Genomic DNA, 26,776 nt, shown 5'->3' with positions numbered 1-26,776 from the left:
ATATTTGATCTCTTTTGCAGATATTATAGGCGTTGTACATGAGATAAACAATATGCAATCAAACACTCCAGGAAAGAAGACATTTGTGGCCCTCAGTCTCAAAGATTTGAGGTACATTTGTTACCCTTAATCCTCTTTCAGTATTTATTTTTCGATTATTATGATTCAAAGTAGATTTTTCTTAACCCAATTTTTGGTTTAACATCTCAGCGGTGACATCATTAACTGCACCTTATGGGAGAGCTATGGTATTAAGTTTTTGGAATATTATAATGACCCAACTAACACGGGTGCTATTGTCATCATACTAACCCATGCAATGATCAAGGATTCTCAGGGTTTGCTTTTATTTTATTTTTTTCTGCTGTTGCCTTATCACATTTTTTCAACAATGTTGTAAACTTTTTTTTTTCTTCAATCAGTATCCAATGCATGGAGTGGTTCAAAGCTGCTAATCAACGAAGACATCCAGGAGATTTCTGAGTTTTTGTCAAAGTATTAACATTAGGCAGTCTTTTATTTCAATTAGTTTTTTCATTTTGATTCCAAATTATATCATGGATTTATTATAACATTCCCAGGTTGCCTGCAAATGAGCAATCCCAAAAGCCTTCGCAATCTGCCAGATCCATGTCTCTTTGGTCTGGTGGATCTCAGTTTACAACACTTGAAAAATTTGTTCATAAGGCAAAGTGCATTCCTTTAAGCCAATTCTGCAAAATCAAACAAGTATGACTCATAAATTCGTAAATGGTTTTTCAAGTTGTTAACAAGTATCTATATGTATTTGTAATGCTTTTATTTTTATTTTCAGGACATGTTATGTGTTACTGTTGGAACTACCACGAAATTTTATGTATCCAAGCATGGTTGGTTTTACTATGGATGCACAAAGTGCTCTGTGAAGGCTACTGATTTGAACAATCCATACCAGTGTGTGTGTGGCAAAAATGTTCACAAACCCATACCAAGGTTATTTGTTGTAAATATTTCTATTTATGACCTTTTAATCCTTTTTGTCTAAGATCACTCAATTATACCTGTATGTAATTATGTAATAGGTACAAAGTTGATATATATGTTTATGACGGTGATTCAAAGTTCCGGTTTGTATTTTGGGATGCCGACTGTGAGCAGATTATAGGACAATCTGCTGATAGCATGCATAAATCAATGTTAGAGGTATGTTAATAATTTAGTTTCTTTGTAAAATAGTATAATATATGGTTTCTAACATTCTTTTTCAACTTTAGAATGGTGAAGATGATCCCATGGTTTATCCTGACGAGCTTGACATGTTGTTGGAGAAGAAAATGGCTTTGAGAGCTAAAGTACAGCCAACCTTTGTGCAAGCATCTGTTTGGAAGTTTTCTTATGATGAAGAATTTGTCAGTCAAATTGAAAAGGATTATATTGCTGATGAGGTTTTTCAGTTTATAGTAATCCGCTTGAATATCTTAAATTAACTGAAATCCAACTATATTAATAATATCCTATTGTCTAATACAGGCTCATAGTCTTCCTCCCATTCAAAATGCTGTTGCTGATCATGTTGATACTTCCATGGTATGTTATTTGTTAATTGCAATGTTTTCATGCAAAACATGTATTTTCTTACATATTTTAATAAATCTGTTTACTACATTCGAAGGAGTCCTTATCTGCATTTGGAGAAAATGATCCTGACAAGAGTTTGGCCAATACCCCATCAAAGAGTGTTTCTCATGGTGTTAATGCTGAAGAATCGGATTGTCAGCTTTTAGGACTTACACAATATTCAGGAACCAAGCCACCCAAAAAAGTGAAGATTGAACCAAATGCTTGAAGACTTCATCAACTTTTGTATTTTATGCATGCTATCACAAATCTGTTGGAACATATAATCCTATGGTTAATGTTTTTTGGTTGTTAAAATTATGGGATGTATTGTTTTATTTTCTTTGTGGTACTGCATTTTCTACCAACAAAGCTTTCGCTCTTGAACAACATGTAGTATTTGTATTCAAGCATTTTATTTAATTTCAATTTGAGATTCCCATGGAATTATTTTGTTCAATTTTAATCAATGTCTTATTCTGAATTTAGTGTTATGACATAATTGTGGGTTGTATTGATTCAAAATTATATCTTATTTTCTTTATCACTATTATACAAGATAGATGTTAGATATTTTTACATTTATGCCCAATCCAATTCTACTTTTACTTAATCATATTAGTTTACATAATATGATTCTAATATATGCTGCAGGTGAGAATCTATATATTTTATTTACAAAATCATAATAACTAAATTTTACAAGTTTAATTTGAACCATGTTTTGATCTTGCATATTTAGGGTTCTTTTTAAATATTGTATGAATTACTAAATCATGATCCTATTAATATTTTCAAAAACAGATGTGCACATCAACCAATATAACTTTTGCTATTCCATTATTTTTGAAACTGAACTCATAATAGTTTTTATTTATTCATGAAATATTTTCAAGAACTCCATTTTTTTACTCAAGCCACTTACTCACTCATTTCAGTTATGACATGCTTTGGAAACTACACAATTTAAGTTTGTTTCACACATAAACAATTATCATTGCTTTTCTATCATGCCTTGGATGTTTAATGACACTTAACGTGTAATGCCAAGAATGATAATCATTACAATATCAAAACTAAATTGTGTATGAGAGAGATTAATTTATGACTATGCTAAGCGTGCAGATGAAAGTAAATGACCAAACAAAGTCATCATTGCTAATATCAACTCCTACTGTAATTATTACATATCCACATAACTTAAACATACATATATTATGGCCTTATGTTCCCACCATATATTTGTCCGAAAATCTGTATAATCAAACAAAAAAAACCAGAAATATGGATGATCTGAATCAAAAGGCTCTTGAAGATAAATGGTTTAGCAGTGTGTTAAGCAAAAAAAGATCAGCAGAAGCAAGACTTCATCGTAAACGTCAACTTCAATCCAAGAGAGCAAAGAAATTGAATGGACTGCAGAAGGAGAATGTAGGCAAGACTACCCCAATTAGTAGTCATGATAATGCTCATACAAGAATTCCATTTTCTACCATCTCTCAGAATATTCCAAGTTCCAGCAATTCGGTTATAACAAATTTGCAGAAAACTCATGCTTCCTCAGTGATCAGTAATCTTGCAAATTCGTTGAATAAAAAACGTCCAAGAGTTGTTACATGCAGAAACATCAATATGAGAGGGACGAATTTAAAGAATAGATTTGATAACGTTGTTGGTGAATGTGGTTCTACATCTTCAAAAAACTCTCCATTACATACTACTGAAATCAATGAACTTTTTGAAGATGACAACGAAGAGGATAATATGCATGATGATTCGTCAGAGAGTATGGTTTATTTATGGTAATGTACATTCTCAATTAATTTAAACACTTAACAAATTTCTAATTAATTTGCATGTATCAATTTCCATAGGTTGGAGTTTAGATGACAGCATGGTTATGGACGAAGATGAAGAAGATATGGACAATCAAGCTGTAATGGTCAATGCACTACCACCAGGTTTTGTAACAATAATGTAATAATTGTCAGTAAATTTATATTGTTAAACATCCTCTCATCTGTTAACTTAGTTGTGCATTCATTTAGGAGATTTTTACGACATAGGTGATCCAGTGTTTGAATGTCCAAAATGTGGTGCAAACATGTGGTATTTAGAAAGGAAGACCAAGTGTCGGCAAACATTAAGTCCTAAGTTCACAATGTGTTGCGGTGATGGTAAAGTTCAAATTCCTTTATTGAGAGAACCTCCACCGGTGTTACAGAAACTGCTGTTTGACCAAACAAACCCTGAATCAAAACTATTTCAACAACAAATACGTCTTTTCAACATGATGTTTGCATTTACGTCTCCGGGTGCTAAAATGGACAACCGTTTTAATAATGGTAGAGGTCCTCCGAATTACCGAATTCAAGGACAATCATGTCATCGTATAGGTAGCATGTTACCATTGCCAGGACAAAATCCCCGATTTGCACAACTCTATATATATGATACTGAACATGAAATACAACATAGAGTAAACGAATTCAAGTATGTTTATTTATTACTTCGTGTATAATAATATGCTCTATTTTATGCGATATGGACCATATACCATTTTTGAGTTTTCATTCTTTGCAGGACAAAAGACGGAATAGATCTTGACATAGTGAAAAAACTCTCTTCTATGTTATATCAACACAATGTTCATGCCCAGAGTTTTAAGATGGCAAGGGATATACTTTCCGAAGGCAATGTTTCTGACCTAAAGCTCCGTCTTATTTCCGAGCGACGCACCGATGGGAGAATTTATAATTAACCAACTGTTTCTGAAGTTGCTGCTCTAATTGTTGGTGATGTTGACACTGCTGAGAAAAGGGACATAATAATGCACAAACAGACTGGACAACTTCAAAGAATAGATGAATATCATACATCATATTTGGGATTTCAATATCCATTGCTTTTCCCTTATGGCGAAGATGGTTACAGGCCGAACATTAGACACCGTAATCAAGATTCCAACAATAGACGTAACTCAGAATCAATGACTGGAGTAGCCGACAATGAGGATGTTCCGTGGGAGCAAGCAAATAAAAGAAATAGGCTCACAATTAGAGAGTGGTTTGCATTTTGTATTCAAGCCAGAAAGAATGAGGCCCAAACAGTTATCAGATCAAGAAGGTTATTTCAACAGTTTTTGGTTGATGGTTATACAATGATGGAATCTGAGAGATTTCGATGGTTAAGAAAAAATCAATCTAAACTTAGAGTTGGAAAGTATAACTATCTAGCAGATATCAGAACCAATGGACATACCGATGGTGCAAACACAGGGAAAAGAGTTGTCCTTCCATCGTCCTATGTTGGTAGTCGCAGATACATGGATCAACTTTACTTTGATGGAATGGCAATATGTAGTTATGTTGGATTTCCCGATCTATTCATAACGTTTACGTGTAATCCAAACTGGCCGGAATTGAAACGTGTACTTGCTTCTAATAATTTGACACCAGCAGATCGGCCGGACCTCATAACGAGAATATTTAAGATGAAATTCGATGAGTTACTGTCAGATTTGACTAAAAAAAGTTGTATGGGGAAAGTTCTTGCGTGTAAGTATTGATTCATTTCAAAACTGATCATACATTAATTTGATTCTTAACCATCATTATTCATACTTTTTTTTCTGTTGTAGATATGTACACAATTGAGTTTCAGAAGAGAGGCCTTCCCCACGCTCATATTTTGATATTTCTACATCCATCCAGCAAATATCCAACACCTGCTGATATTGACCGTATTATATCTGCCGAAATTCCGAACAAGGACACCGACGGAGACTTATATAATTTGGTAAAAAGTCACATGATACACGGACCTTGCGGAAACGCAAACCGGTCTTCGCAATGCATGAAGGATGGTAAATGTTCCAAATACTTTCCTAAAGACTTTCGGGCTGAGACAGTTGTCGATCAAGATGGTTATCCGGTTTACAGAAGAAGGGACAACGGTCACACTGTCATTAGGAATGATATAGAGGTTGACAATAGATTTGTTGTTCCTTACAATGCAAAATTGTTGTTGAAGTTCAGAACTCATATTAATATGGAATGGTGCAATCAAAGCACATCCATAAAATATTTGTTTAAATACATCAACAAAGGCTATGATCGAATAACAGCTGCAATTGTTATGAATGAAAATGGATGTCCTATTGAGCGTCAAGATATTGATGAAATCAAGCAGTATATTGACTGTAGGTATGTTTCTCCAAGCGAAGCATCCTGGAGGATTTATGGTTTCCCCATTCATGGAAGGAAACCAGCTGTGGAAAGATTACACTTCCATTGCGAAGGTCAACATTCAGTCTACTATACTGACATCAGCAATGTTTCCAATGTCCTTGAGAAACCAAGTGTAACTGAATCGATGTTTACGGCATGGTTTGAAGCTAATCAGAAATACACCGAAGCTCAACAGTTAACTTATAGCAATTTTGTTTCAAAGTTTGTATATGTCAAAAAGAAAAGAGAGTGGAAACCCAGGCAGAAGGGTTACACAATTGGCAGGTTAATTTGGGTTCCTCCAACTACAGGAGAATTGTACTTTCTCAGAATGATGCTTACACATGTGAAGGGCCCTCGAAATTATTCAGAACTGAAAATAGTTAACAACGTCAAGTACGATACTTTCCGTGATGCATGTTTTGCAATGGGCTTTATTGGGGATGATCGTGAATTTATAGCTGCTATTTCAGAGGCATTTCAGTGGGGTTCTGGCCACTATTTAAGATTGCTTTTTGTCCACATGTTGTTGTCAAGTAGCATTAACAGACCAAGGCATGTATGGAGCAAAACAAGGCATCTTCTATCTGATGGAATTCTTTACTCTCAGCAGACTATTGCCAACAACAGAGGTAACATGTTATTGAAAAAAAGAATTAGATATCAACTTCATTAACTTCATTTTTTAAATAATTCTATTGCAAACTTCTGTTAAATAGGTTTGAGGTTATCAGAACAAGAAATATACAATCTGACATTGATTGAGATAGAAAAGCTACTACAACGTAACCGTAAGAGCCTGAGAGACTTTCCTGGGATGCCAAAACCACAAGGATATGTTCCCGAAGAATTTGGCAACAAGCTTATTTACGAAGAGCGGAACTACAATCCCGATGAACAACTTCAAGAATTTAACATGCTGTATCAGAATCTCACAGGTTTCTTCACTGTCCATTTGAAATTTGTTATAAATGTAAAACCAAATTAACAATAGCATAGCATAGTATCTTATGATTGTTTAAGAATAATCTTCTAATTACCAACAGATGAACAAAGGGATGTATTTAAGCAAATCATGATGGCCGTGAATAACCAGAATGGAGGCGTGTTCTTTCTTTATGGTTACGGCGGTACAGGCAAAACCTATATGTGGAGAACACTAGCTTCTTATATAAGATCAAAGAAACAAATATGTCTGACAGTTGCTTCTTCTGGAATTGCCTCACTATTACTTCCAGGTGGTCGGACGGCGCATTCTAAATTCAAAATTCCGATTCCCACGCTTGAATCTTCCACATGCGACATAAACAAAGGGAGCGATAGAGGTGATCTACTAAAACTATCAAAGTTGATAATCTGGGACGAGGCTCCAATGTGTCACAAATTTTGTTTTGAGGCATTGGATAAAACTATGAAGGATATCATGGGTGGATCCAAAGCATCAAATAAAATATTTGGAGGTAAGGTAATAGTCTTTGGCGGTGATTTCAGGCAAATTCTTCCAGTTATTCCAAGAGGCAGCCGCTCGGATATAGTTCATGCTACAATAAATTCATCATACATATGGGATCACTGCAAGGTTTTGAAACTCACAAAGAATATGCGACTACAGCAGTCGGCAAAATCCACCAGTTCTGCAGAGTTAAGACATTTCTCAGATTGGATTTTAACTGTTGGAGATGGGAAGATATCAGAACCAAATGATGGTTACGCAGAGATCGACGTTCCTAAAGATCTGTTGATCTCGGATTTTGATGATCCCCTCGAGGCAATATTTGAAAACACCTATCCAAATTTTGCCGTTAACTACAATAATGTGGATTTTCTACAGTCAAGGGCAATATTAGCTGGAACCATAGAGACTGTTGATCAAATCAATCAGTATATTTTAGAATTTGTTCCCGGTAATCAACATTTTTTTATAATATTTCGTTGTGTATTTTATTTTTTCATGCCCAATATTATTTACGACAACAAATAACATTGTCAACCCGCAGGTCAAGAGAAAGAGTATTTAAGCTCGGATTCAGTTGATACAACAGACGGTGACGGCAATGAATCTTTTGATGTTTTAACTCCAGAATTTTTGAATGCCTTGCAAACTTCTGGTGTCCCCAATCATAAAATCAAATTGAAGATCGGTACACCAATAATGCTGCTCAGGAATATTGACCAAGCAGAAGGGCTTTGCAATGGAACACGTCTCATTGTTACCAAACTGGCCGATCATGTTATAGAAGCAAAAATTATTTCTGGAAAGAACATTGGTGGTATTGTATACATTGCACGAATGGATATAACTCCGACTCAATCACCATGGCCCTTCCGAATGACCAGAAGACAGTTTCCTATAATGGTATGCTACGCTATGACAATTAACAAATCTCAAGGTCAATCTTTAGATTTCGTCGGTATATATTTTCCAAGAAGCGTGTTCAGTCATGGTCAATTTTATGTGGCAGTCTCAAGAGTAAAGAGCAAAAAGGGTCTAAAGATCTTAATTCACGACAAAGACAAACAACCATTGTCGGTGACGACGAATGTCGTTTTCAAAGAAGTCTTTGAAAATTTATAATTTGACAATTAAATGTTCCATTCAATTAGTATTTTGAAGTTTTAAACGCCATGCACGTTAATCATTTCAAGTTCGGGATATCTATTTTTTTTTGTAATTGCAATATATAGTATATGCAACTCATGGATATCTATTTTTTTGCAATTCACACATTCTTCAAATATATATCATTAATCTAAATGCCATAAAGAAACAGAAACATGCTCTAAAAGAATTACATCATAAAAAGATCCACTTTTTAATAAAACACATATACCAAACAATATAAAGCTGTAATTTTTTTTAAGACTAAATCACTTTGTTACCAAACAGTATAGCATTTGCAACATCATTCATAGAAATTAACAGAGGTAAAACTAAATCGCAGTCAACATAAATTCCATATTCTTAAACAAATACCATTCACAACACAAAGTCTAAAAATAAAAAACATCCAACCCAACACAAACTATAAAGATAAAAAACAACCAACCCAACACAGTACCTTCATATTAAAACATACCAGCAACATCAATTCCTGTTCACTAACTGAACAAATATCAGATCTGAAAATGGAATCATTGAGAATTCCAGCACGTCTCCTGATTTTAGTTTTTTCTCTCTTGCAAAAGAGTACCATCCAACCCCAATATGTATTTCATACTCATTCCTACTGGCCCTAAGAATTACGCACTGATATCCTTTTCCATCAACAAGATCTACCATCCTTATTGCATTCTGCGTCTTTCCAAAGCACGTCTTCGATATTTCCATAGGAATATTCTACAGATTTTACAACATGCATGATATGTAAATGAGTTTTACAAATATATACATAAATACATTAAATTTTTCAAGATATTTACCAGTGCATTTTGTCCATGCATGTTTGCTTCTGTGACATGCTTCCTCCACTTTACTTCACCACTATAATCAGCAATGCATTCCTCTTCAGTAAGAAATCCATCGTTTATGAGAGTTTTTAACATTTTATCTTGCTCTTCGTCGAACTCTTTAATGATTTGACGTGCCCACTCAAGGGAGTCTCTTTCCGGATCACTTAAACATTAAATACAACAGTACAATTATTCTACAAATTATAACAAATATTTTTCGAATATAACTATTCATTATTTTTTTTTGTTAAGAACAACAGTCATCTTAGTACAGATCTAACAAAAACCTTTAATAAATACTTAGTTATCAACTATACATCCCTAATTGAGATCAATTTTCCATTGCATGCAAAAGTAGAGAAGTCTGAATTTTTTTTATGTCAGAAGAAATTTTTGCTTTAAGCATGCATTTTCTACTTACCTGCTGGAAGGAGAAGGAACAAATGGTACCCCCCACTTCACCATCTCCAATGTTTTAATGATAATAGAGCAAGATTTTATCATTTATCAAAAATTTCTCAAAAACTTCCTATATATGCTCTTATGTATACACTTACAGCTTGGGCCGTGAAACTTGATGGGCCTTTATTCTATAGGACATAAAAACCAAAACAAATTAAAATAATATTCATCATTACACTTTGTAACATGTATACATATATTGTAAACCATACATTATTACTTTTTTTAATTTTGTTACATATGTTTCAATATAAATTTTATTTTACTCGCAGTACATCATAAATTAATTCATATTTTTTTTTATTATAAAAAACATATATTTAAATATCTAATAGAGTATGGACTTATGTATTTTTGAAATATTTTTCACTTTCTTAACAAATACAGTAAAAAAAGAATTCATATTCTAAATGACAGCATTCTAACAAAATAATAGTTTTGATACTCCAAACATATGGATTCACAATAAAGTTAGGTGCCAAAATAGTCATCCATAACATACAAATAAACTTATATATACCATAACAGCAGAATTATAAAAAAGATGCAACCATTAGAATTTAAACAAAAAAACATAGTTGAGTTTTGATAGAGTTAAGGAGCACTGCAGTAAAAGTTCAACACAAAATTCCATCCAACAAAAACACTTAAATTCCCCCATACATAAAGGAAGAAGAGTTTATACTGAAAACACTTAATAAACATAATGATTAGCAAGTTCTTCCACAAATTTCCAAGACCCATCATTTCTTCTTCATCTGAACATAAATGAAAGTACCATGTCGGGCCAATTGACATGTAAGTTTGTCACCTCTCTTGAACCCTTTGGCCTTCACATATGCGTACCAGCCTTTAGTCATGTATTTCTCAGATGGACTTGGAACCCCGTTACGATATGCCGTCTTGACAGTACACTTGAATTGTTGATACAGATCACAATCTCTAATGGTTACCTCCCTCTGATTACTTGCCAAGCAGTCTAATGCTATCTGCTTAGGGAAATGCTGCAATAACACAGAGATTCCATTGATCAAACACTTGACATAGTTCAGTATTAAAATACAAGGTAAATTTCGAGCATGCTTACCTGGACATTATCCTTCTTTACTTTTGAATTCTTAATAGCAATATCCCAGCAGTAAGTCGGCTTTCCCCCCCACATCCTTATCCTAACATTTGAAACATTTTTGCCCTTCTTTGCAAGTTTCACAGTACTTTTCGGTTTCCCATCTGTATCAGCTCTTTTGTTGGCAGTCCTGCACTCAGCCTGCATATTTGTTCTCTTACAAAGGACACTTGCTTTGTTTGCAACTGTTTTCTCAACAACAGTGTTGGAGTTCTCAGTGGTTTTGCTATTTGGTTGATTATCGTTCCCAGAGACAAGGGGGACATCATGTTGTTCAACCTTAACATTCCTTATAGGAAAAGCTGTGTTGACGACATTGGAAACAACTACAGGTGCATTCTTTGAAGTTTCAGCAAATGTAACAGATTTCTTTGATTTTGTCTTATCTTTTCTAACAGACCTGGCACAAGATTTTTTTCCAGAACCATCTGCAACCTCATTCACGAGTTTCTCTATCTCAATCAATGCTGTCTCCTCACTAGAAGAACAGTTGTAACTCCGTTAGGACGTTTTGAAGGAGAAATAAACAATAATAATCCTAAGTCTTACTTAAATAAGCTTAAAATTTCAAGATTAACAACTTGAAAATAGATATAAGATGACAATCTGGACCGATAATGAAGACTATTAGAAAATAATGAGTAACACTAACAGCCAAACAAAGATAAGTCAAACTTTCACAATATTCCGAAACGTGACTTTCAGAAACAGTAAGGGTTCTACTCCATTCACATCATTTTCTAAAACTCACACAAAACCATTTTATCATGCAGATTAAATCAAAAAACCCTAAAACCTAAATAGATCGGGGCTGGAAAAAATAAAAACAACCGAAATAGAGGAGGAAATAATGTTTCTGACCTCATGACACCTTCATCGTCGTCTGATATCCACCCATGCGTTGGCTTTCGTCCACCCCTGAGTGTCTTCATTTCTTAGTATCTTGAGAAGAAATGTCTGTTTTTTTTGCTAAACAAGAGGAATGAAATCAGTAAAAGTGATGTAATGTGAATAGTTCAAAATATATCGTGACTATACCTTGCACGCTTCAGTTTCCCCAGACTTCTTCAATAAATGACACCTATTTAATCAATCATAACTTTTCCCTATTATCCACGGTGTAACCGAAACAATTAATAAACATTTGGAACAACGCTTTGTATTGTAACTAAAAAAATGCATTTATGTTATCAGCATCCGTTAACCTCAAATATACATGCATACACTACTTTTTTTAGCTTCACCAATACCATGCAGTGTTTTTATATTTTTGATCTCCTTTTTTTTGTTTTTTATTACCTCCTCTTTACCATATTTCCCGGAATTCTAAACAGCAAAAAAGTAAATAAGTATTTTTTTTATACCTATATAGTAGAATCAATTTTTTAGGGGCAATTATTACATTTTATCAACTATTTTTAAATAAACTATTAGTTAATTTCATCAAATTTAATAGCAAAATAAAATGTATCACAACCAGAAATTATCCAAAAATATTATTTTATAAATACTTGAATATATAATTTTTAAAATTATTATATATATGTTAGAGCAAAAATTGTTGATCAAAAATTTTCAAGTTATTTTTTTCCACTTACGTAGTAATAATTAGGAATCAATAAATAATTTTTTAAAAACTATTAGTTAATTAGGAATCAATTTTTTAGGGGAAATTATTACATTTTATCAACTATTTTTAAATAAACTATTAGTTAATTTCATCAAATTTAATAGCAAAATAAAATGTATCACAACCAGAAATTAAGTCACATATTATTTTATAAATACTTAATATATAATTTTTAAAATTATTATATATATGTTAGAGCAAAAATTGTTGATCAAAAATTTTCAAGTTATTTTTTTCCACTTACGTAGTAATAATTAGGAATCAATAAATAATTTTTTAAAAAATACTATACATATTTTTAAACACTTAATATTCTATTAAAAAAAGTATAAATAATCTTAAACATTTACTGTTTTTAAAAAAATACCATACATAATCTGTGCTTTCAGATGCTTTTTTCTCTTCAATTTTTTTATTACCAATTATATTGAACTGCAAATGTTGCTACAATATCTACTTTCATGTAATGGTATCCTTATTTTTACTTTTTATACTATATATCATTAACACTTGGATCCTATTAACTCACACATCTTACACAAATTAAATAAATCTGAAAGCATAGCCACATTACAATAACAACACCAATTAAACTAAAGTAAACCATGCTAATAATCATTTAAATGTTCAAGCATCTGTCCAAATCATAAAACTATGATATTGGAATTACAGAAAAGGTTATCAAACCATGTTCTGTTAAAATTCAAATACAGAATATCAATATAACATAAAAAAAGTTCCAAACATTACATTAAACTTGATAGATTGAAAACAAAAGAACCCAACAACATTATTCAAAACAAACTGCTGCTCTTCCAAACTGCAAAACCACTTCATCCAGTCTAGCCATCAACACCTAAACCTGCATTACACAACAATCACAATTTCACAAAATTACCAGTAGCATACGGATCAACAAACAAATCATTTAATATAGATATTACAATAGATTTTGTGGCTACAGAGATGTTCCTAACCATTGTTTTAAGCTTCTTCACCAAATCTGCCCATATAATCCAGTCACTGTCATACAGAAGACAAACACAGAGTTAATGCGTGGAATGGAATTAAACTCATCTACCCTAATATCATCTTCTTTCAATACAGTCGTTGAATAAAAATGACATACCTTTCACTTTCAAAGACGATTCTACCAAGATACACTGAATTGGATATCTCAACCATTCTCGGATTTATCTGCAGTCCCACACTTCCCATAACATCAGCCACAAATTGAACGTCTTCCAATAAAGCAAAACCCAAACCAGCCCTAATTTCCTGATGCTTCCCCGACCATTTTATTCCAATCATCTCATTCTGCCACACCATTGATATGTTCTTAATCTTACTCCCCCTTTCCCAGCCGCATGCAACATTGTTGATTGCATGTAAAGCCCACTCACTGCATAACCTGGTAATCCGCTGTTTCTTCGTTCTCGACCTCATTCGGAGTTGCTTGGATCTCTGCTTCATCCTTCGCTTTATCGCGAATCTTTCGACAGGGTCCTTGTAACACCCCATAATTTCAGTTTATTAATTTAATTTGGATTTAAATTAAATAATTGGAATTTTAGTATTTTTATTTGGAATTATTTGGAAAATGATGAAATATTGGCATTGGGCCTAGAGTGGTGGTTAGCAGTAAGGGGGGTGTTAACTAAGCAAGCCCATTATAATATTTTATTTTATTTTTCATAAAATAAAGGAATTGGGAAAAGAGAAGCAGTAGAAGCAGATTTTGGAAAAAGGAGAACACGTGAAAGTGAGAAGAGCCAAAGGGGGAGAAGAACTTCGAAGATTCGACTCTGAGGTAAGGGGGGATTCTTCGGGTTAGTATTCCTTATGTGATTGTAGGTAGTATGATTGATTAGGATTGTTATCTAGTTCAATCGTACGTGTCGGGTTTGGGATTTATGTTAGGTTTTGATGAATTGTATGAATTACATGATTTTGTTGATATTCATGTTATATGTGTTAATACTTGTATAAAACTTGTCTGAAATATGTTATGATGTGCAAACTGATGGTAATTGTGTGCTATGTTCGTATGTACCTGAAATTGGGGTTATGGGATAGGGTAAAAGCTGTCAAAATATTGATTCTGGCTGTGCAGGTACGTAGGAACCGGTTCCCATGTGGGACGAACCGGTTCCCCCTTGTAAAAACAGAGAAATATGGATTCTGGGTAGCTGGGAACCGGTTCCCATGTAGGGACAACCCGGTTCCCCATAGTAAAAATCAGAGACGTGATTTTGGATGCAGCCAGGAACCGGTTCCCACGTAGGGACAACCCGGTTCCTGCAGCACTTTTTCTAAAATGTTTTATCTATGAAAACTCATAACTTTTGATCTGAGTATCCGATTTATGTGCCGTTTTGGGCGTTGCGAAGCTAATGAGATGCTTTATCTGATGAATTGATAAAATGGGCAATAGCCAACTTTACTTTTTAAACTCGATTTAATTATTAATGAATTGAAAGATAGTATATGTATATGTGCTTATATATATGACTATTGATGCATGTATTTGTGTTGGTGATGAGATTGTGATATCCATTGAGTGATGTTAGTATATAACATGTCGTAGATGATATATGTTTTGTGATTATGTTGTTGGGTTGCTTTGACAATTTGTTACATTGTGTGCAATGATGATGGATATAACGTTGTTTGATCGTGGTGATGATTAATGATTGTGAATATTAATATGCTGATAATATTAATATGTTGATTGTGTTGAAGGTATGCGTGTGATATAATTGTATGAATGCTAAACTATGCATGCTTATTGGTGATGAATTGGTGATGATAATGAAACGATGTGTTACATCGGATTGGTGATGTTGTAAGCATGTTATATGTTGCATTCATTGGCATACATTTTCGGTGATGGATCCCGGTGATGAAATGGATCAAATTGGTGGGCATAATTCCCATTGTGTGGAATTTGTGCTGGTTAAAACTGTATCTCGGTGATGAAATAGATCAGTTGGATGGGTGTATCCCATGTATTGGTACCACATGCATAGTGTCAGTTGAATCATATGCATTGGTTATAACATGATTGGATGAAATCCAGTGTTATGCCTTGGTGTGTTTATGTGATTGATGTATTGAGGAGTTGTTGTTAATATAACTTGATCATTGATGAAATTGATGAGTTGTGGGCCGATGGCCAATATTGTTGAATTGATGCTTGCTTGTTGTAATGATTCCGATTATATGTATGATTGAGTGGATGATAATTACTATGAGATTTTATTGCTTATGACTGCATAATGCTTATTAATTCGAATGAAACTCACCCTTACTTTGATGATTTCAGATTAAGGATGTAGCGGCTTCTTGATTGGGTACGGATAGCTCGTAGGCTAGTCCATAGTTCGTGTCGAGTCATGCTCTGATTGTAACACTGGGGAACGCTAGTTTAGAGACGAATTACTCTGTTGGCTTTGTTGTTTTATAATTGTATTGTAGTAACTTGCATGGATGATGAATATGCAATGTTATGAGTTATAATCCGCTGTGTTGAACATGAATTTTGTTTATATTAAATGGTTCCTCATGTGGCATGACAAATGACTATGATATTTTATGTTAAAGAAATTGTGACATCCTTGTATTTCATGTTTACTCTGATTATTATTCTATTTTTCCGCGGGGGTTTAGAAGGGTGTTACAATAGTGGTATCAGAGCATAGTCGGTCCTTGTGACCAGAGTCTTATTGTTAATTCCTGTCGGTACGCGACATGTGTGAGAAACATTGTCGGTACTCAGTGTGTTCTAACGGTTTGCTTGCAGAAGTGAGAGTGAGACTAGTGGGGGAGAAGTCATGCTTCTCGGATATGTCTCAGATGCAAGATGTTAGAGTGATGCGTAGGGCAGCAGTACAAGAGTGTGGAGTTATTGTTTTCTGAATGAAGGTGACATGGGCTGAAGACTGTGGTTGTTGTTCAGTCGGAGTGTCTCGGAGTAGATGATGGTCATTTATGAGAAATGGAATTTCGAAGTTGGGATGCTTCAAGTGCTACTGACGTACTGTGATGTTGTTGTGTGAGTAGCCCTATGTAAAGGGTCATTGTTGAAGCAGTGATTAAAAGAAGTATTGTCGTAGACCTTGTCGTAGGATTACTAGTAAGTAATTGAGATGATAGTAGAGGTTATCGATGTTGTTGAGAAAGTTTCGAAATGCGAGTAATGTGAAGAGACGAGTAGGGTCTCAAGGATAAGAAGGTTGGTGATGGCGTACATGAATTTGGTTTCAGGATGTTGCAGAAATCGAGCTTCAACGATGAAATGTGTTGTTTAAGTTATAAGAAGTTTGGAAGCAAAGAGATATGATAAGATGATGTTAATAATGAGATTAATTTGAAAAGGATGAGTTTTGGAGCAGAATTTCCGTAAACAAGTCGCAGGAAGATTGGTGAATCGTTATGAAATTTCGAAAATTCATAATTGGAGTTCTGGACATCCGATTTGAGTTCCGTTTGAAGCATCGGAAAGCTAACGAGATGAAATTTTTTTATAAAATGGTTGCAGCAGCTGTAACATATTTAATTGTGTCAGGATGATGTTAGAAAGAGGTGAAGTTATGGTTACACATGTCCTTAGAACTAGACTTGTTCGTTGGTACCGCACGAGACTTCAGCGTCAGAGTGGAACGGATTGAAAGAATAATGAGAAGGCTTGTTGTGAAGCAATTTTAAGAATAGGTGTTCCAATTGAGGAGTCCTGGAGATATTGTATAGAGTGTTGCAGCATGGCGTCGGTGTTGCATTTTTGGATAAGAATTAGAAAATTCATGTCTTGAGCCCTGAGTGTCGGATTAATGTACCGTTTGCACCCACGAAGAGGAGAGAATATGTTCTACATTGTGGAAGAGTTATAAATACCATAGACTGGTCCTATGAGGAGATATGATGATGTCGGTTAAAGAAGCATGAACAAGTGTTGAATAGGAATGCCTATTACCGCGATTGTTCGGAACGAAGTCGAGTAGAATATGTCGTTGATGAATAAGATGATAAAGATGATTTAAGTATTAATGGATTTGAGTGATGAGGGAATCAATAGAAAAAAAAATGACATAGACTTTGGAATGTGGTATATTGTGATGCGTCGTTGATGGGTTTGGATGGTGTATTGATGTAAAACCAGTAAGTAGTAACTTATGCGTCGGGACGATTAAAAGCGCAGGAAATGAATTATCTGACTCATGGTTTAGAATTGGCAGCCATGGTTTTGTTTTGATGTTGCAGTGACATTATTTGTATGGTTCGAGATTGCCTCTAAGAATGTCGATGCTGATGGTGAAGGAGTTGGATTTAATTGAACAATTCAGAGAATTAAGTTTGGTATGAGAAGGTGCTCCTAATAATGTTAGATTGGGTATACTGAAACTGACTAATGGTATTCTAGACGAGATTAGAGAAAGTCAGAAAGCTGATGTTGAGTTGATCGATAAGTCGACCTTGAATTACTAAGGTAAAGACGGTGAATTCAGAATTGACGAGGATGGTGTAATGAGGTTCGGAAATCGCGTTTGTGTTCCTGATGTTACCGAGCTGAAAAGGAATATTCTAGAAGAAGGACACCATAGAGAATTATTAGACTATGACAATGTTAATGAGTTTGGGTGCAAACTCGGAAAAGACACTATTATGTAGTAACAACGGTTTATGCTTAAATATGATTGTCGGCTACCTATTGACAAATTGAGGACTTGATCACCCTTAATCTCTTGTTGATAATAGGCGGAATCATATAGATGGTATAAGGTTGCTTGTTACCTTAATGGTATAAGATGTGATGAATGCTGAGATGTGAGAATAACCACTCACCATATTGTGGGAACTTATGAGAAAGTGAATATGAAGGGGTGCAAAGCATTGGACGGTGACTTAAGACGAGTAATCGTAGTCGTACAGCGAAAGTATGATGTAGAGTGGTGTTATGAGTACTACTCGTGAGCAGTGAGGAATTAATATGTCGGAATCCTACATAAAGAATATATGTTGATCTATAGGTTGGATTTGGAATCTCGTAGACATAAGGATGTCGTGCCAAAGGATTAGGACCTTTTGAATAATTGCCGAGACGATGGATATGTTGTTATGGTTGTACGTAGCTAACGAGTATGTATTCGGAGGAGTTAAGAAGAAGAATTGATATTACATGACGCTATAATAATTTCGTACTGTTGTAAGGTGTTATGTAAATTTATGATTGTAATGAAGGATTATACTCTACGAATGACGAAGTTGATTTCATTCTTAGTGGAAAGTGGAACTCTGTTGAGCTATCTTGTAAGCAATGGTATATTGAGGATGATGAGCTATGTAATTATAACTACTGATGTGTGCTTGTTCTGATAGTGGGAATGTTTTTTAATAGATGAAGTAACTCGGGAATTTGCTCTGAGTAAGTGTAAGTATTACTTTATCGCTCAATTGGAAGAGTGTACCTAAGGTTGGTACGTGGGTAAATGGAATCTATTACTACAGTGTTGATCAGTTGTGATCATACCATGGATTATGTAATTGTATTATTCAGTTGTTGAGCGTATTGTATGGATCGTACCTCGAAGTTTCATTGTTGTTAACCGTTGGAGTTATAGCAAGTGGTACACCTGGGGATGGTCAAATGCAACGTAAGAACTGAATTGAATGCATGAGATATGCTTGTGTTGGTTATGTCAGATGAATTTTGAGACTCGACCAAGAAGGTGTTAACGGAGAACGGGAGAGTCAAATGAAGCACTCTTATCTGGGACTTTTACTTGAAGTATGTTTTCGAGGACGAAAACTCTTTTAGTGGGGGAGAGTTGTAACACCCCATAATTTCAGTTTATTAATTTAATTTGGATTTAAATTAAATAATTGGAATTTTAGTATTTTTATTTGGAATTATTTGGAAAATGATGAAATATTGGCATTGGGCCTAGAGTGGTGGTTAGCAGTAAGGGGGGTGTTAACTAAGCAAGCCCATTATAATATTTTATTTTATTTTTCATAAAATAAAGGAATTGGGAAAAGAGAAGCAGTAGAAGCAGATTTTGGAAAAAGGAGAACACGTGAAAGTGAGAAGAGCCAAAGGGGGAGAAGAACTTCGAAGATTCGACTCTGAGGTAAGGGGGGATTCTTCGGGTTAGTATTCCTTATGTGATTGTAGGTAGTATGATTGATTAGGATTGTTATCTAGTTCAATCGTACGTGTCGGGTTTGGGATTTATGTTAGGTTTTGATGAATTGTATGAATTACATGATTTTGTTGATATTCATGTTATATGTGTTAATACTTGTATAAAACTTGTCTGAAATATGTTATGATGTGCAAACTGATGGTAATTGTGTGCTATGTTCGTATGTACCTGAAATTGGGGTTATGGGATAGGGTAAAAGCTGTCAAAATATTGATTCTGGTTGTGCAGGTACGTAGGAACCGGTTCCCATGTGGGACGAACCGGTTCCCCCTTGTAAAAACAGAGAAATATGGATTCTGGGTAGCTGGGAACCGGTTCCCATGTAGGGACAACCCGGTTCCTCATAGTAAAAATCAGAGACGTGATTTTGGATGCAGCCAGGAACCGGTTCCCACGTAGGGACAACCCGGTTCCTGCAGCACTTTTTCTAAAATGTTTTATCTATGAAAACTCATAACTTTTGATCTGAGTATCCGATTTATGTGCCGTTTTGGGCGTTGCGAAGCTAATGAGATGCTTTATCTGATGAATTGATAAAATGGGCAATAGCCAACTTTACTTTTTAAACTCGATTTAATTATTAATGAATTGAAAGATAGTATATGTATATGTGCTTATATATATGACTATTGATGCATGTATTTGTGTTGGTGATGAGATTGTGATATCCATTGAGTGATGTTAGTATATAACATGTCGTAGATGATATATGTTTTGTGATTATGATGTTGGGTTGCTTTGACAATTTGTTACATTGTGTGCAATGATGATGGATATAACGATGTTTGATCGTGGTGATGATTAATGATTGTGAATATTAATATGCTGATAATATTAATATGTTGATTGTGTTGAAGGTATGCGTGTGATATAATTGTATGAATGCTAAACTATGCATGCTTATTGGTGATGAATTGGTGATGATAATGAAACGATGTGTTACATCGGATTGGTGATGTTGTAAGCATGTTATATGTTGCATTCATTGGCATACATTTTCGGTGATGGATCCCGGTGATGAAATGGATCAAATTGGTGGGCATAATTCCCATTGTGTGGAATTTGTGCTGGTTAAAACTGTATCTCGGTGATGAAATAGATCAGTTGGATGGGTGTATCCCATGTATTGGTACCACATGCATAGTGTCAGTTGAATCATATGCATTGGTTATAACATGATTGGATGAAATCCAGTGTTATGCCTTGGTGTGTTTATGTGATTGATGTATTGAGGAGTTGTTGTTAATATAACTTGATCATTGATGAAATTGATGAGTTGTGGGCCGATGGCCAATATTGTTGAATTGATGCTTGCTTGTTGTAATGATTCCGATTATATGTATGATTGAGTGGATGATAATTACTATGAGATTTTATTGCTTATGACTGCATAATGCTTATTAATTCAAATGAAACTCACCCTTACTTTGATGATTTCAGATTAAGGATGTAGCGGCTTCTTGATTGGGTACGGATAGCTCGTAGGCTAGTCCATAGTTCGTGTCGAGTCATGCTCTGATTGTAACACTGGGGAACGCTAGTTTAGAGACGAATTACTCTGTTGGCTTTGTTGTTTTATAATTGTATTGTAGTAACTTGCATGGATGATGAATATGCAATGTTATGAGTTATAATCCGCTGTGTTGAACATGAATTTTGTTTATATTAAATGGTTCCTCATGTGGCATGACAAATGACTATGATATTTTATGTTAAAGAAATTGTGACATCCTTGTATTTCATGTTTACTCTGATTATTATTCTATTTTTCCGCGGGGGTTTAGAAGGGTGTTACAGTCCTCAACGACAAGAAATTTCAGTGACCTAAATAAGGAACAAGCATCGAACAGATTCATAATCCACAAAAAACAAACGAAATAAATAGATTGGATTAATAGAAGAAGATCAACCACCTGCATGCTTTGGCGACTTGTGAGAAACTAGCCATTTTTTCTTCCAACTTTCCGATTTACTGTTCGCCCTTTCTTACTTGAAGTGTGGGAGTTTCCAAGCTTCTATCACCATATATACACAAAAACCTACTACCTATTAGACTTCTCTTTAGTAGGTAAACGTGCAAGAGATTTTGGAAACTGGAGAAATCCACTTTTTCTGTGCATGCAGAACTAAATACAATCAACTCTTTTTAAGAGTAATAATTAATTCCACGTTATTTATACATCAGTCAATTTTCTAATTGTGTGGAAAAAATAACACATTGATGTCTGTTTATTTTATAATGTAATCCAAAACTTAAAGTATTTCTTTTCATACAATATCACACGTTAAGATTCATTAACTTAAAAACTCTAAAATAAAGAGTTTTATTTATTTTTTTCTCTTTCATAATTAATAATAATTGTTCATACTTATTTATTCGTTTATTTTTTAAATCTTAAGAAAAAAAAAACAAAATTGTGGTATTTTATAAAGTATTAATTCTTACAAATACAAATTCATAATAGTCATATAACTATATCATTAATTTATATAAATTAATTTAATAAATCACAATATAAAAAAGAAAGTAATATTAACATAAAAACTATAAAATAAAGAATTCTAATGTTTTTTTTTCTCTTTCACAATTATTAATAATTGTTATTGTGTTCTAATTATTTATTTATTTATTTTTTCATACATATTTCAGCTTTAATTCGAAATATTTACGATTTAATTATTTTCATTTATATACATTTTTCAGTTTGTTTAATATAATTATTTAACCATAACAATATTATATTTATTTAATATTTATAATGTAGTCCACAAATTTAAATAATTTTTTTGGATACATTATCAAACATATAAGATTACTTAATATAAAAAATATTACATCTATGTTCAAATTTTGTTTTCCTCTCTATTGTAACTATTATTATTAATTGTTTTATTCTAATTATTTAGTTATTTAATATTTTTTTTCTTTCAAAATATTACATTTTTATTTATCAATCATTATGATATGTTGATTATTGTTTATATACATACGTCGTTTTTTTTTTAAATTTATTATTTTACCATAACAATATTATATGTTTTTGATTGTTATACCGACTTTACGTGACCCGTGCGGGCGCACGGGTCCTTTACTAGTTCCATTAAACTCAATTACACCTCAATTAAATCTAATTAATTATCAATTCTAATGTTAATTCAGACTTTAGGCATCCACGTTAATTCAAATTTCAGACTTTATAATAAATGTAAATATTAAATCAAATTAATTAATTAATAAGAAAAATGGAAAGAGGGATTTAGGGTTACTCGTTTTTTTGCGGCTGATGGAGTTCTGACAAATAGGGATTTAGGGTTACTCGTTAATTAACAATTCTTTAACCATGAATAACAAAATTACTGCATTGACAAATACGAATTCATTACATTCAGAATCAGGGTCACCCCCTTTTAGCAAAAGGGGGTTTAGCTACTCATAATAAAAAACAAAGCAATGAAAAGAATTGTTGTCATTACAAAATCTGTGGAGGAATCAATCTTCAATTGTGTAAACTCTTGAATGATGTGAAACCCTTGCCAAATTCTGAGTTCTCCAGCGCTCTGAACGTGTCTTTGCAGTCAAAAATCATCAAACCCAGTGAAATTCGCAGTACTGGTTTATATAGGTCTGAGATGGGCAACATTTTGGGCCTCATACGCGTATGATACACCCTATACGCGTATGGGCAGAGTCAATTTTGCACATGATCTCAACAAAACGCGTATGAGACGCGTACAGGATGGGGGGCATACGCGTATGACATTCCCATACGCGTATGAGCAGACTTGTTTTTTGCCTTGGAGTTTAAGGAACGCGTATGGGACTGGTGGCTGATCAAGGCATACGCGTATCAGAAGGGCCATACGCGTATGGCCTGCCTTGACTTGGATTTTCTTCTTTTCTTGCTTGTCCCCGCTTTTGTGCTCCTGATCTTGGACATCCATGCTCATAAACCTGAAACCACTAATTATACCACAAAGAGCGTAAAAAGGAACTAGACAGTGGTTACCTTAAGCAAAATACTTTTTATTGAAAAGAACACAAACAACTTAAAATCGCGTGTTAAATCAAACAGTTTACCTGAATTCTTACTTTTTAAATGGTGAAATACTAACAAAAATGGTGACTGATCACAACCCCAAACTTAAATTGTTGCTTGTCCTCAAGCAACTCCAAATCAAGACCAATCATATCACCCCAAACTTATTTGAAACAAAACTCTTACCACAATACCTGTGAAATCTTTCGCACCTCATTTCACGATCACCCTTTACTTCTTCCAACTTTATGCCACCATCGCTTAGAGATACTTTCATTTTGAAACATCATTCGACCTGTCAGCTTCTTTCACACTCTCACCAGTTTTCTCAGGGGTTCATGTGTTTACACTCAAATTCATCGTATGTAATACTCACTCAATAATTCGAATGAATCCTAATCCTTGTTAACATGCATAATTCACACACTTTTTCGAGGTCTTTAAGGATGTAATGGGGCTCGGGTTAAGGTGGAATAAAAACAAAAGGATGAAGGTTACAAGTTTCAAGTATGTGTCTCTGCGTCTCATTGCTAAACACGGTTACTGTTGGGTCTCCTGGAAAAGTCTTCGGGTAGTTCCATGCACTTATTCATGAGTACCTTTTCATTGTAAGCTCTTTTTTTTTCTTTATTATTTTATTTTATTTTTTTTTCTTTTTTTTTAGGTACTCATATTGTGAGTTCATCTTTTGAACATCATTGCATAGCTACCCCAAACTTACACGTTGCTATTCCATGAGCAACCCCAAACTTACACACAAACTAAGAAACCAACAATTGTGATTTTCATACTTGAAACAGGGGAAGTTGATATTTAACCAGGGTGTGAGAGAAAGAAAAGATATCTTTTTTTTTTAAAGCTCGACAATGGGTAACAAGGGATAATCAAGATTAGGTGACTACAAAAGGCTCTAGGGTGAGAGAAAAAAACTTGCCTCAGTGTGTTATCATGCAGTATACAACAGAAAGGACGCATGCAAATTCTGAATAGTAGAATCATACCTGAATATCCCTCATGGAAATGAATGAATAATCGGCTATATCTGATCTCACCATGGTAGGTTGATTTTGACAGGTCTCCTGATGGTTCTCCATATTGTGCGTCTTCACTCAAGTTGTCACAAAGCTGTTAGGATTTCAGGATGACATTGACTAAAGTGCGTCCGATCTTGAGTCACAGGTATCTATGAATGAGGTAACATGATTGGATGATTTACTCATTTGTGGAGTTTAGAATCAAGGTCACCCATTTAGTTAGAACCACCATCTCTATAAACAAGAAATTCATACTGAATGATAAAACAACGGATTCATTAATAAGTTATGCCCAAAGGGCGATTACAGAGAAATTAAACTAAAATAAAATCAAATCAACGAAAGCAAAGTACATCATAACACAAGATAACTAGAAGCAATTGAAACAAAATAAAAACTAACAAACAAACTAGAAGATAACAAAAGAACTCTATGCGTCGGTTCTTCCATCCCTGTCCTGCATATTCGCATCAAAACTGATGTGCTCATTGATATCAAAAGGTGTCCCCTGAACAAATGCATCTATTGGGGATACATTCGTCTGCGGGTTAGGGGTTTGCTGATGTGGCTGTTCTTGCGGGATAAAGGGTCCCCCCATCTGAAATGGCGCAGGGAATCCCGGAATGTGAACGATTCCAAAAGAAGGATCATCTGAAGTGCCAGAGTAACGATCACGGAAGCGCTGAGCATCATTCCACAAATCAGTCTGGTGACACATATAGCGTGCTGGAATCCCCATCTGCAGGCACTGGTCTTGCCACATACACCAACCTGACATCATAAACCGATACAACCGAGAGTTTTCATCCAACATATCTGCAGCAAAAGATGATGGAACAGATGCAGAAGCATCTGGAGCAGTAGTACTCTCTGGTGCGGAGGTGGTGTTCTCAGGTCTCATTGTGCCCCTCGGTCTGAACCATCATCTCATTCTGCCACACCATTGATATGTTCTTAATCTTACTCCCCCTTTCCCAGCCGCATGCAACATTGTTGATTGCATGTAAAGCCCACTCACTGCATAACCTGGTAATCCGCTGTTTCTTCGTTCTCGACCTCATTCGGAGTTGCTTGGATCTCTGCTTCATCCTTCGCTTTATCGCGAATCTTTCGACAGGGTCCTCAACGACAAGAAATTTCAGTGACCTAAATAAGGAACAAGCATCGAACAGATTCATAATCCACAAAAAACAAACGAAATAAATAGATTGGATTAATAGAAGAAGATCAACCACCTGCATGCTTTGGCGACTTGTGAGAAACTAGCCATTTTTTCTTCCAACTTTCCGATTTACTGTTCGCCCTTTCTTACTTGAAGTGTGGGAGTTTCCAAGCTTCTATCACCATATATACACAAAAACCTACTACCTATTAGACTTCTCTTTAGTAGGTAAACGTGCAAGAGATTTTGGAAACTGGAGAAATCCACTTTTTCTGTGCATGCAGAACTAAATACAATCAACTCTTTTTAAGAGTAATAATTAATTCCACGTTATTTATACATCAGTCAATTTTCTAATTGTGTGGAAAAAATAACACATTGATGTCTGTTTATTTTATAATGTAATCCAAAACTTAAAGTATTTCTTTTCATACAATATCACACGTTAAGATTCATTAACTTAAAAACTCTAAAATAAAGAGTTTTATTTATTTTTTTCTCTTTCATAATTAATAATAATTGTTCATACTTATTTATTCGTTTATTTTTTAAATCTTAAGAAAAAAAAAACAAAATTGTGGTATTTTATAAAGTATTAATTCTTACAAATACAAATTCATAATAGTCATATAACTATATCATTAATTTATATAAATTAATTTAATAAATCACAATATAAAAAAGAAAGTAATATTAACATAAAAACTATAAAATAAAGAATTCTAATGTTTTTTTTTCTCTTTCACAATTATTAATAATTGTTATTGTGTTCTAATTATTTATTTATTTATTTTTTCATATATATTTCAGCTTTAATTCGAAATATTTACGATTTAATTATTTTCATT

General features: G+C 34.1%; 2 protein-coding genes and 2 long non-coding RNA genes across 4 annotated transcripts; 3 read left to right on the top strand and 1 right to left on the bottom strand.

Moving 5' to 3' along the window:
• The first annotated feature begins 208 nt into the window (after window positions 1-208).
• LOC131599446 (uncharacterized) lies at window positions 209-697 on the top strand. The gene is made up of 3 exons (XR_009282779.1): window positions 209-338; window positions 423-495; window positions 582-697. It is a non-coding gene; the product is annotated as an uncharacterized LOC131599446 (long non-coding RNA).
• Window positions 698-1,349: 652 nt separating this feature from the next.
• Window positions 1,350-1,845, top strand: LOC131599445 (uncharacterized). The gene is made up of 3 exons (XR_009282778.1): window positions 1,350-1,424; window positions 1,510-1,566; window positions 1,652-1,845. It is a non-coding gene; the product is annotated as an uncharacterized LOC131599445 (long non-coding RNA).
• Window positions 1,846-2,880: 1,035 nt separating this feature from the next.
• Window positions 2,881-8,400, top strand: LOC131597634 (uncharacterized). The gene is made up of 9 exons (XM_058870318.1): window positions 2,881-3,382; window positions 3,471-3,557; window positions 3,645-4,089; window positions 4,180-4,289; window positions 4,374-5,153; window positions 5,237-6,457; window positions 6,545-6,763; window positions 6,872-7,729; window positions 7,823-8,400. The coding sequence occupies exons 1-9, from the start codon at window positions 2,881-2,883 to the stop codon at window positions 8,398-8,400; spliced, it is 4,800 nt and encodes a 1,599-aa protein (XP_058726301.1).
• Window positions 8,401-13,271: 4,871 nt separating this feature from the next.
• Window positions 13,272-13,990, bottom strand: LOC131599444 (uncharacterized). The gene is made up of 3 exons (XM_058871791.1): window positions 13,623-13,990; window positions 13,471-13,516; window positions 13,272-13,355 (listed from the first exon to the last, which is right to left on the bottom strand). The coding sequence occupies exons 1-3, from the start codon at window positions 13,964-13,966 to the stop codon at window positions 13,350-13,352; spliced, it is 396 nt and encodes a 131-aa protein (XP_058727774.1). The 5' UTR covers window positions 13,967-13,990; the 3' UTR covers window positions 13,272-13,349.
• Between the last annotated feature and the right edge of the window lie 12,786 nt (window positions 13,991-26,776).

Source organism: Vicia villosa, linkage group LG4 (genome assembly GCF_029867415.1).
Source record: "Vicia villosa cultivar HV-30 ecotype Madison, WI linkage group LG4, Vvil1.0, whole genome shotgun sequence".
NCBI classification, from domain to species: domain Eukaryota; kingdom Viridiplantae; phylum Streptophyta; class Magnoliopsida; order Fabales; family Fabaceae; genus Vicia; species Vicia villosa.
Note: the sequence above shows the minus strand (reverse complement) of the source record. Positions and strands in the feature narration are given on the sequence as shown.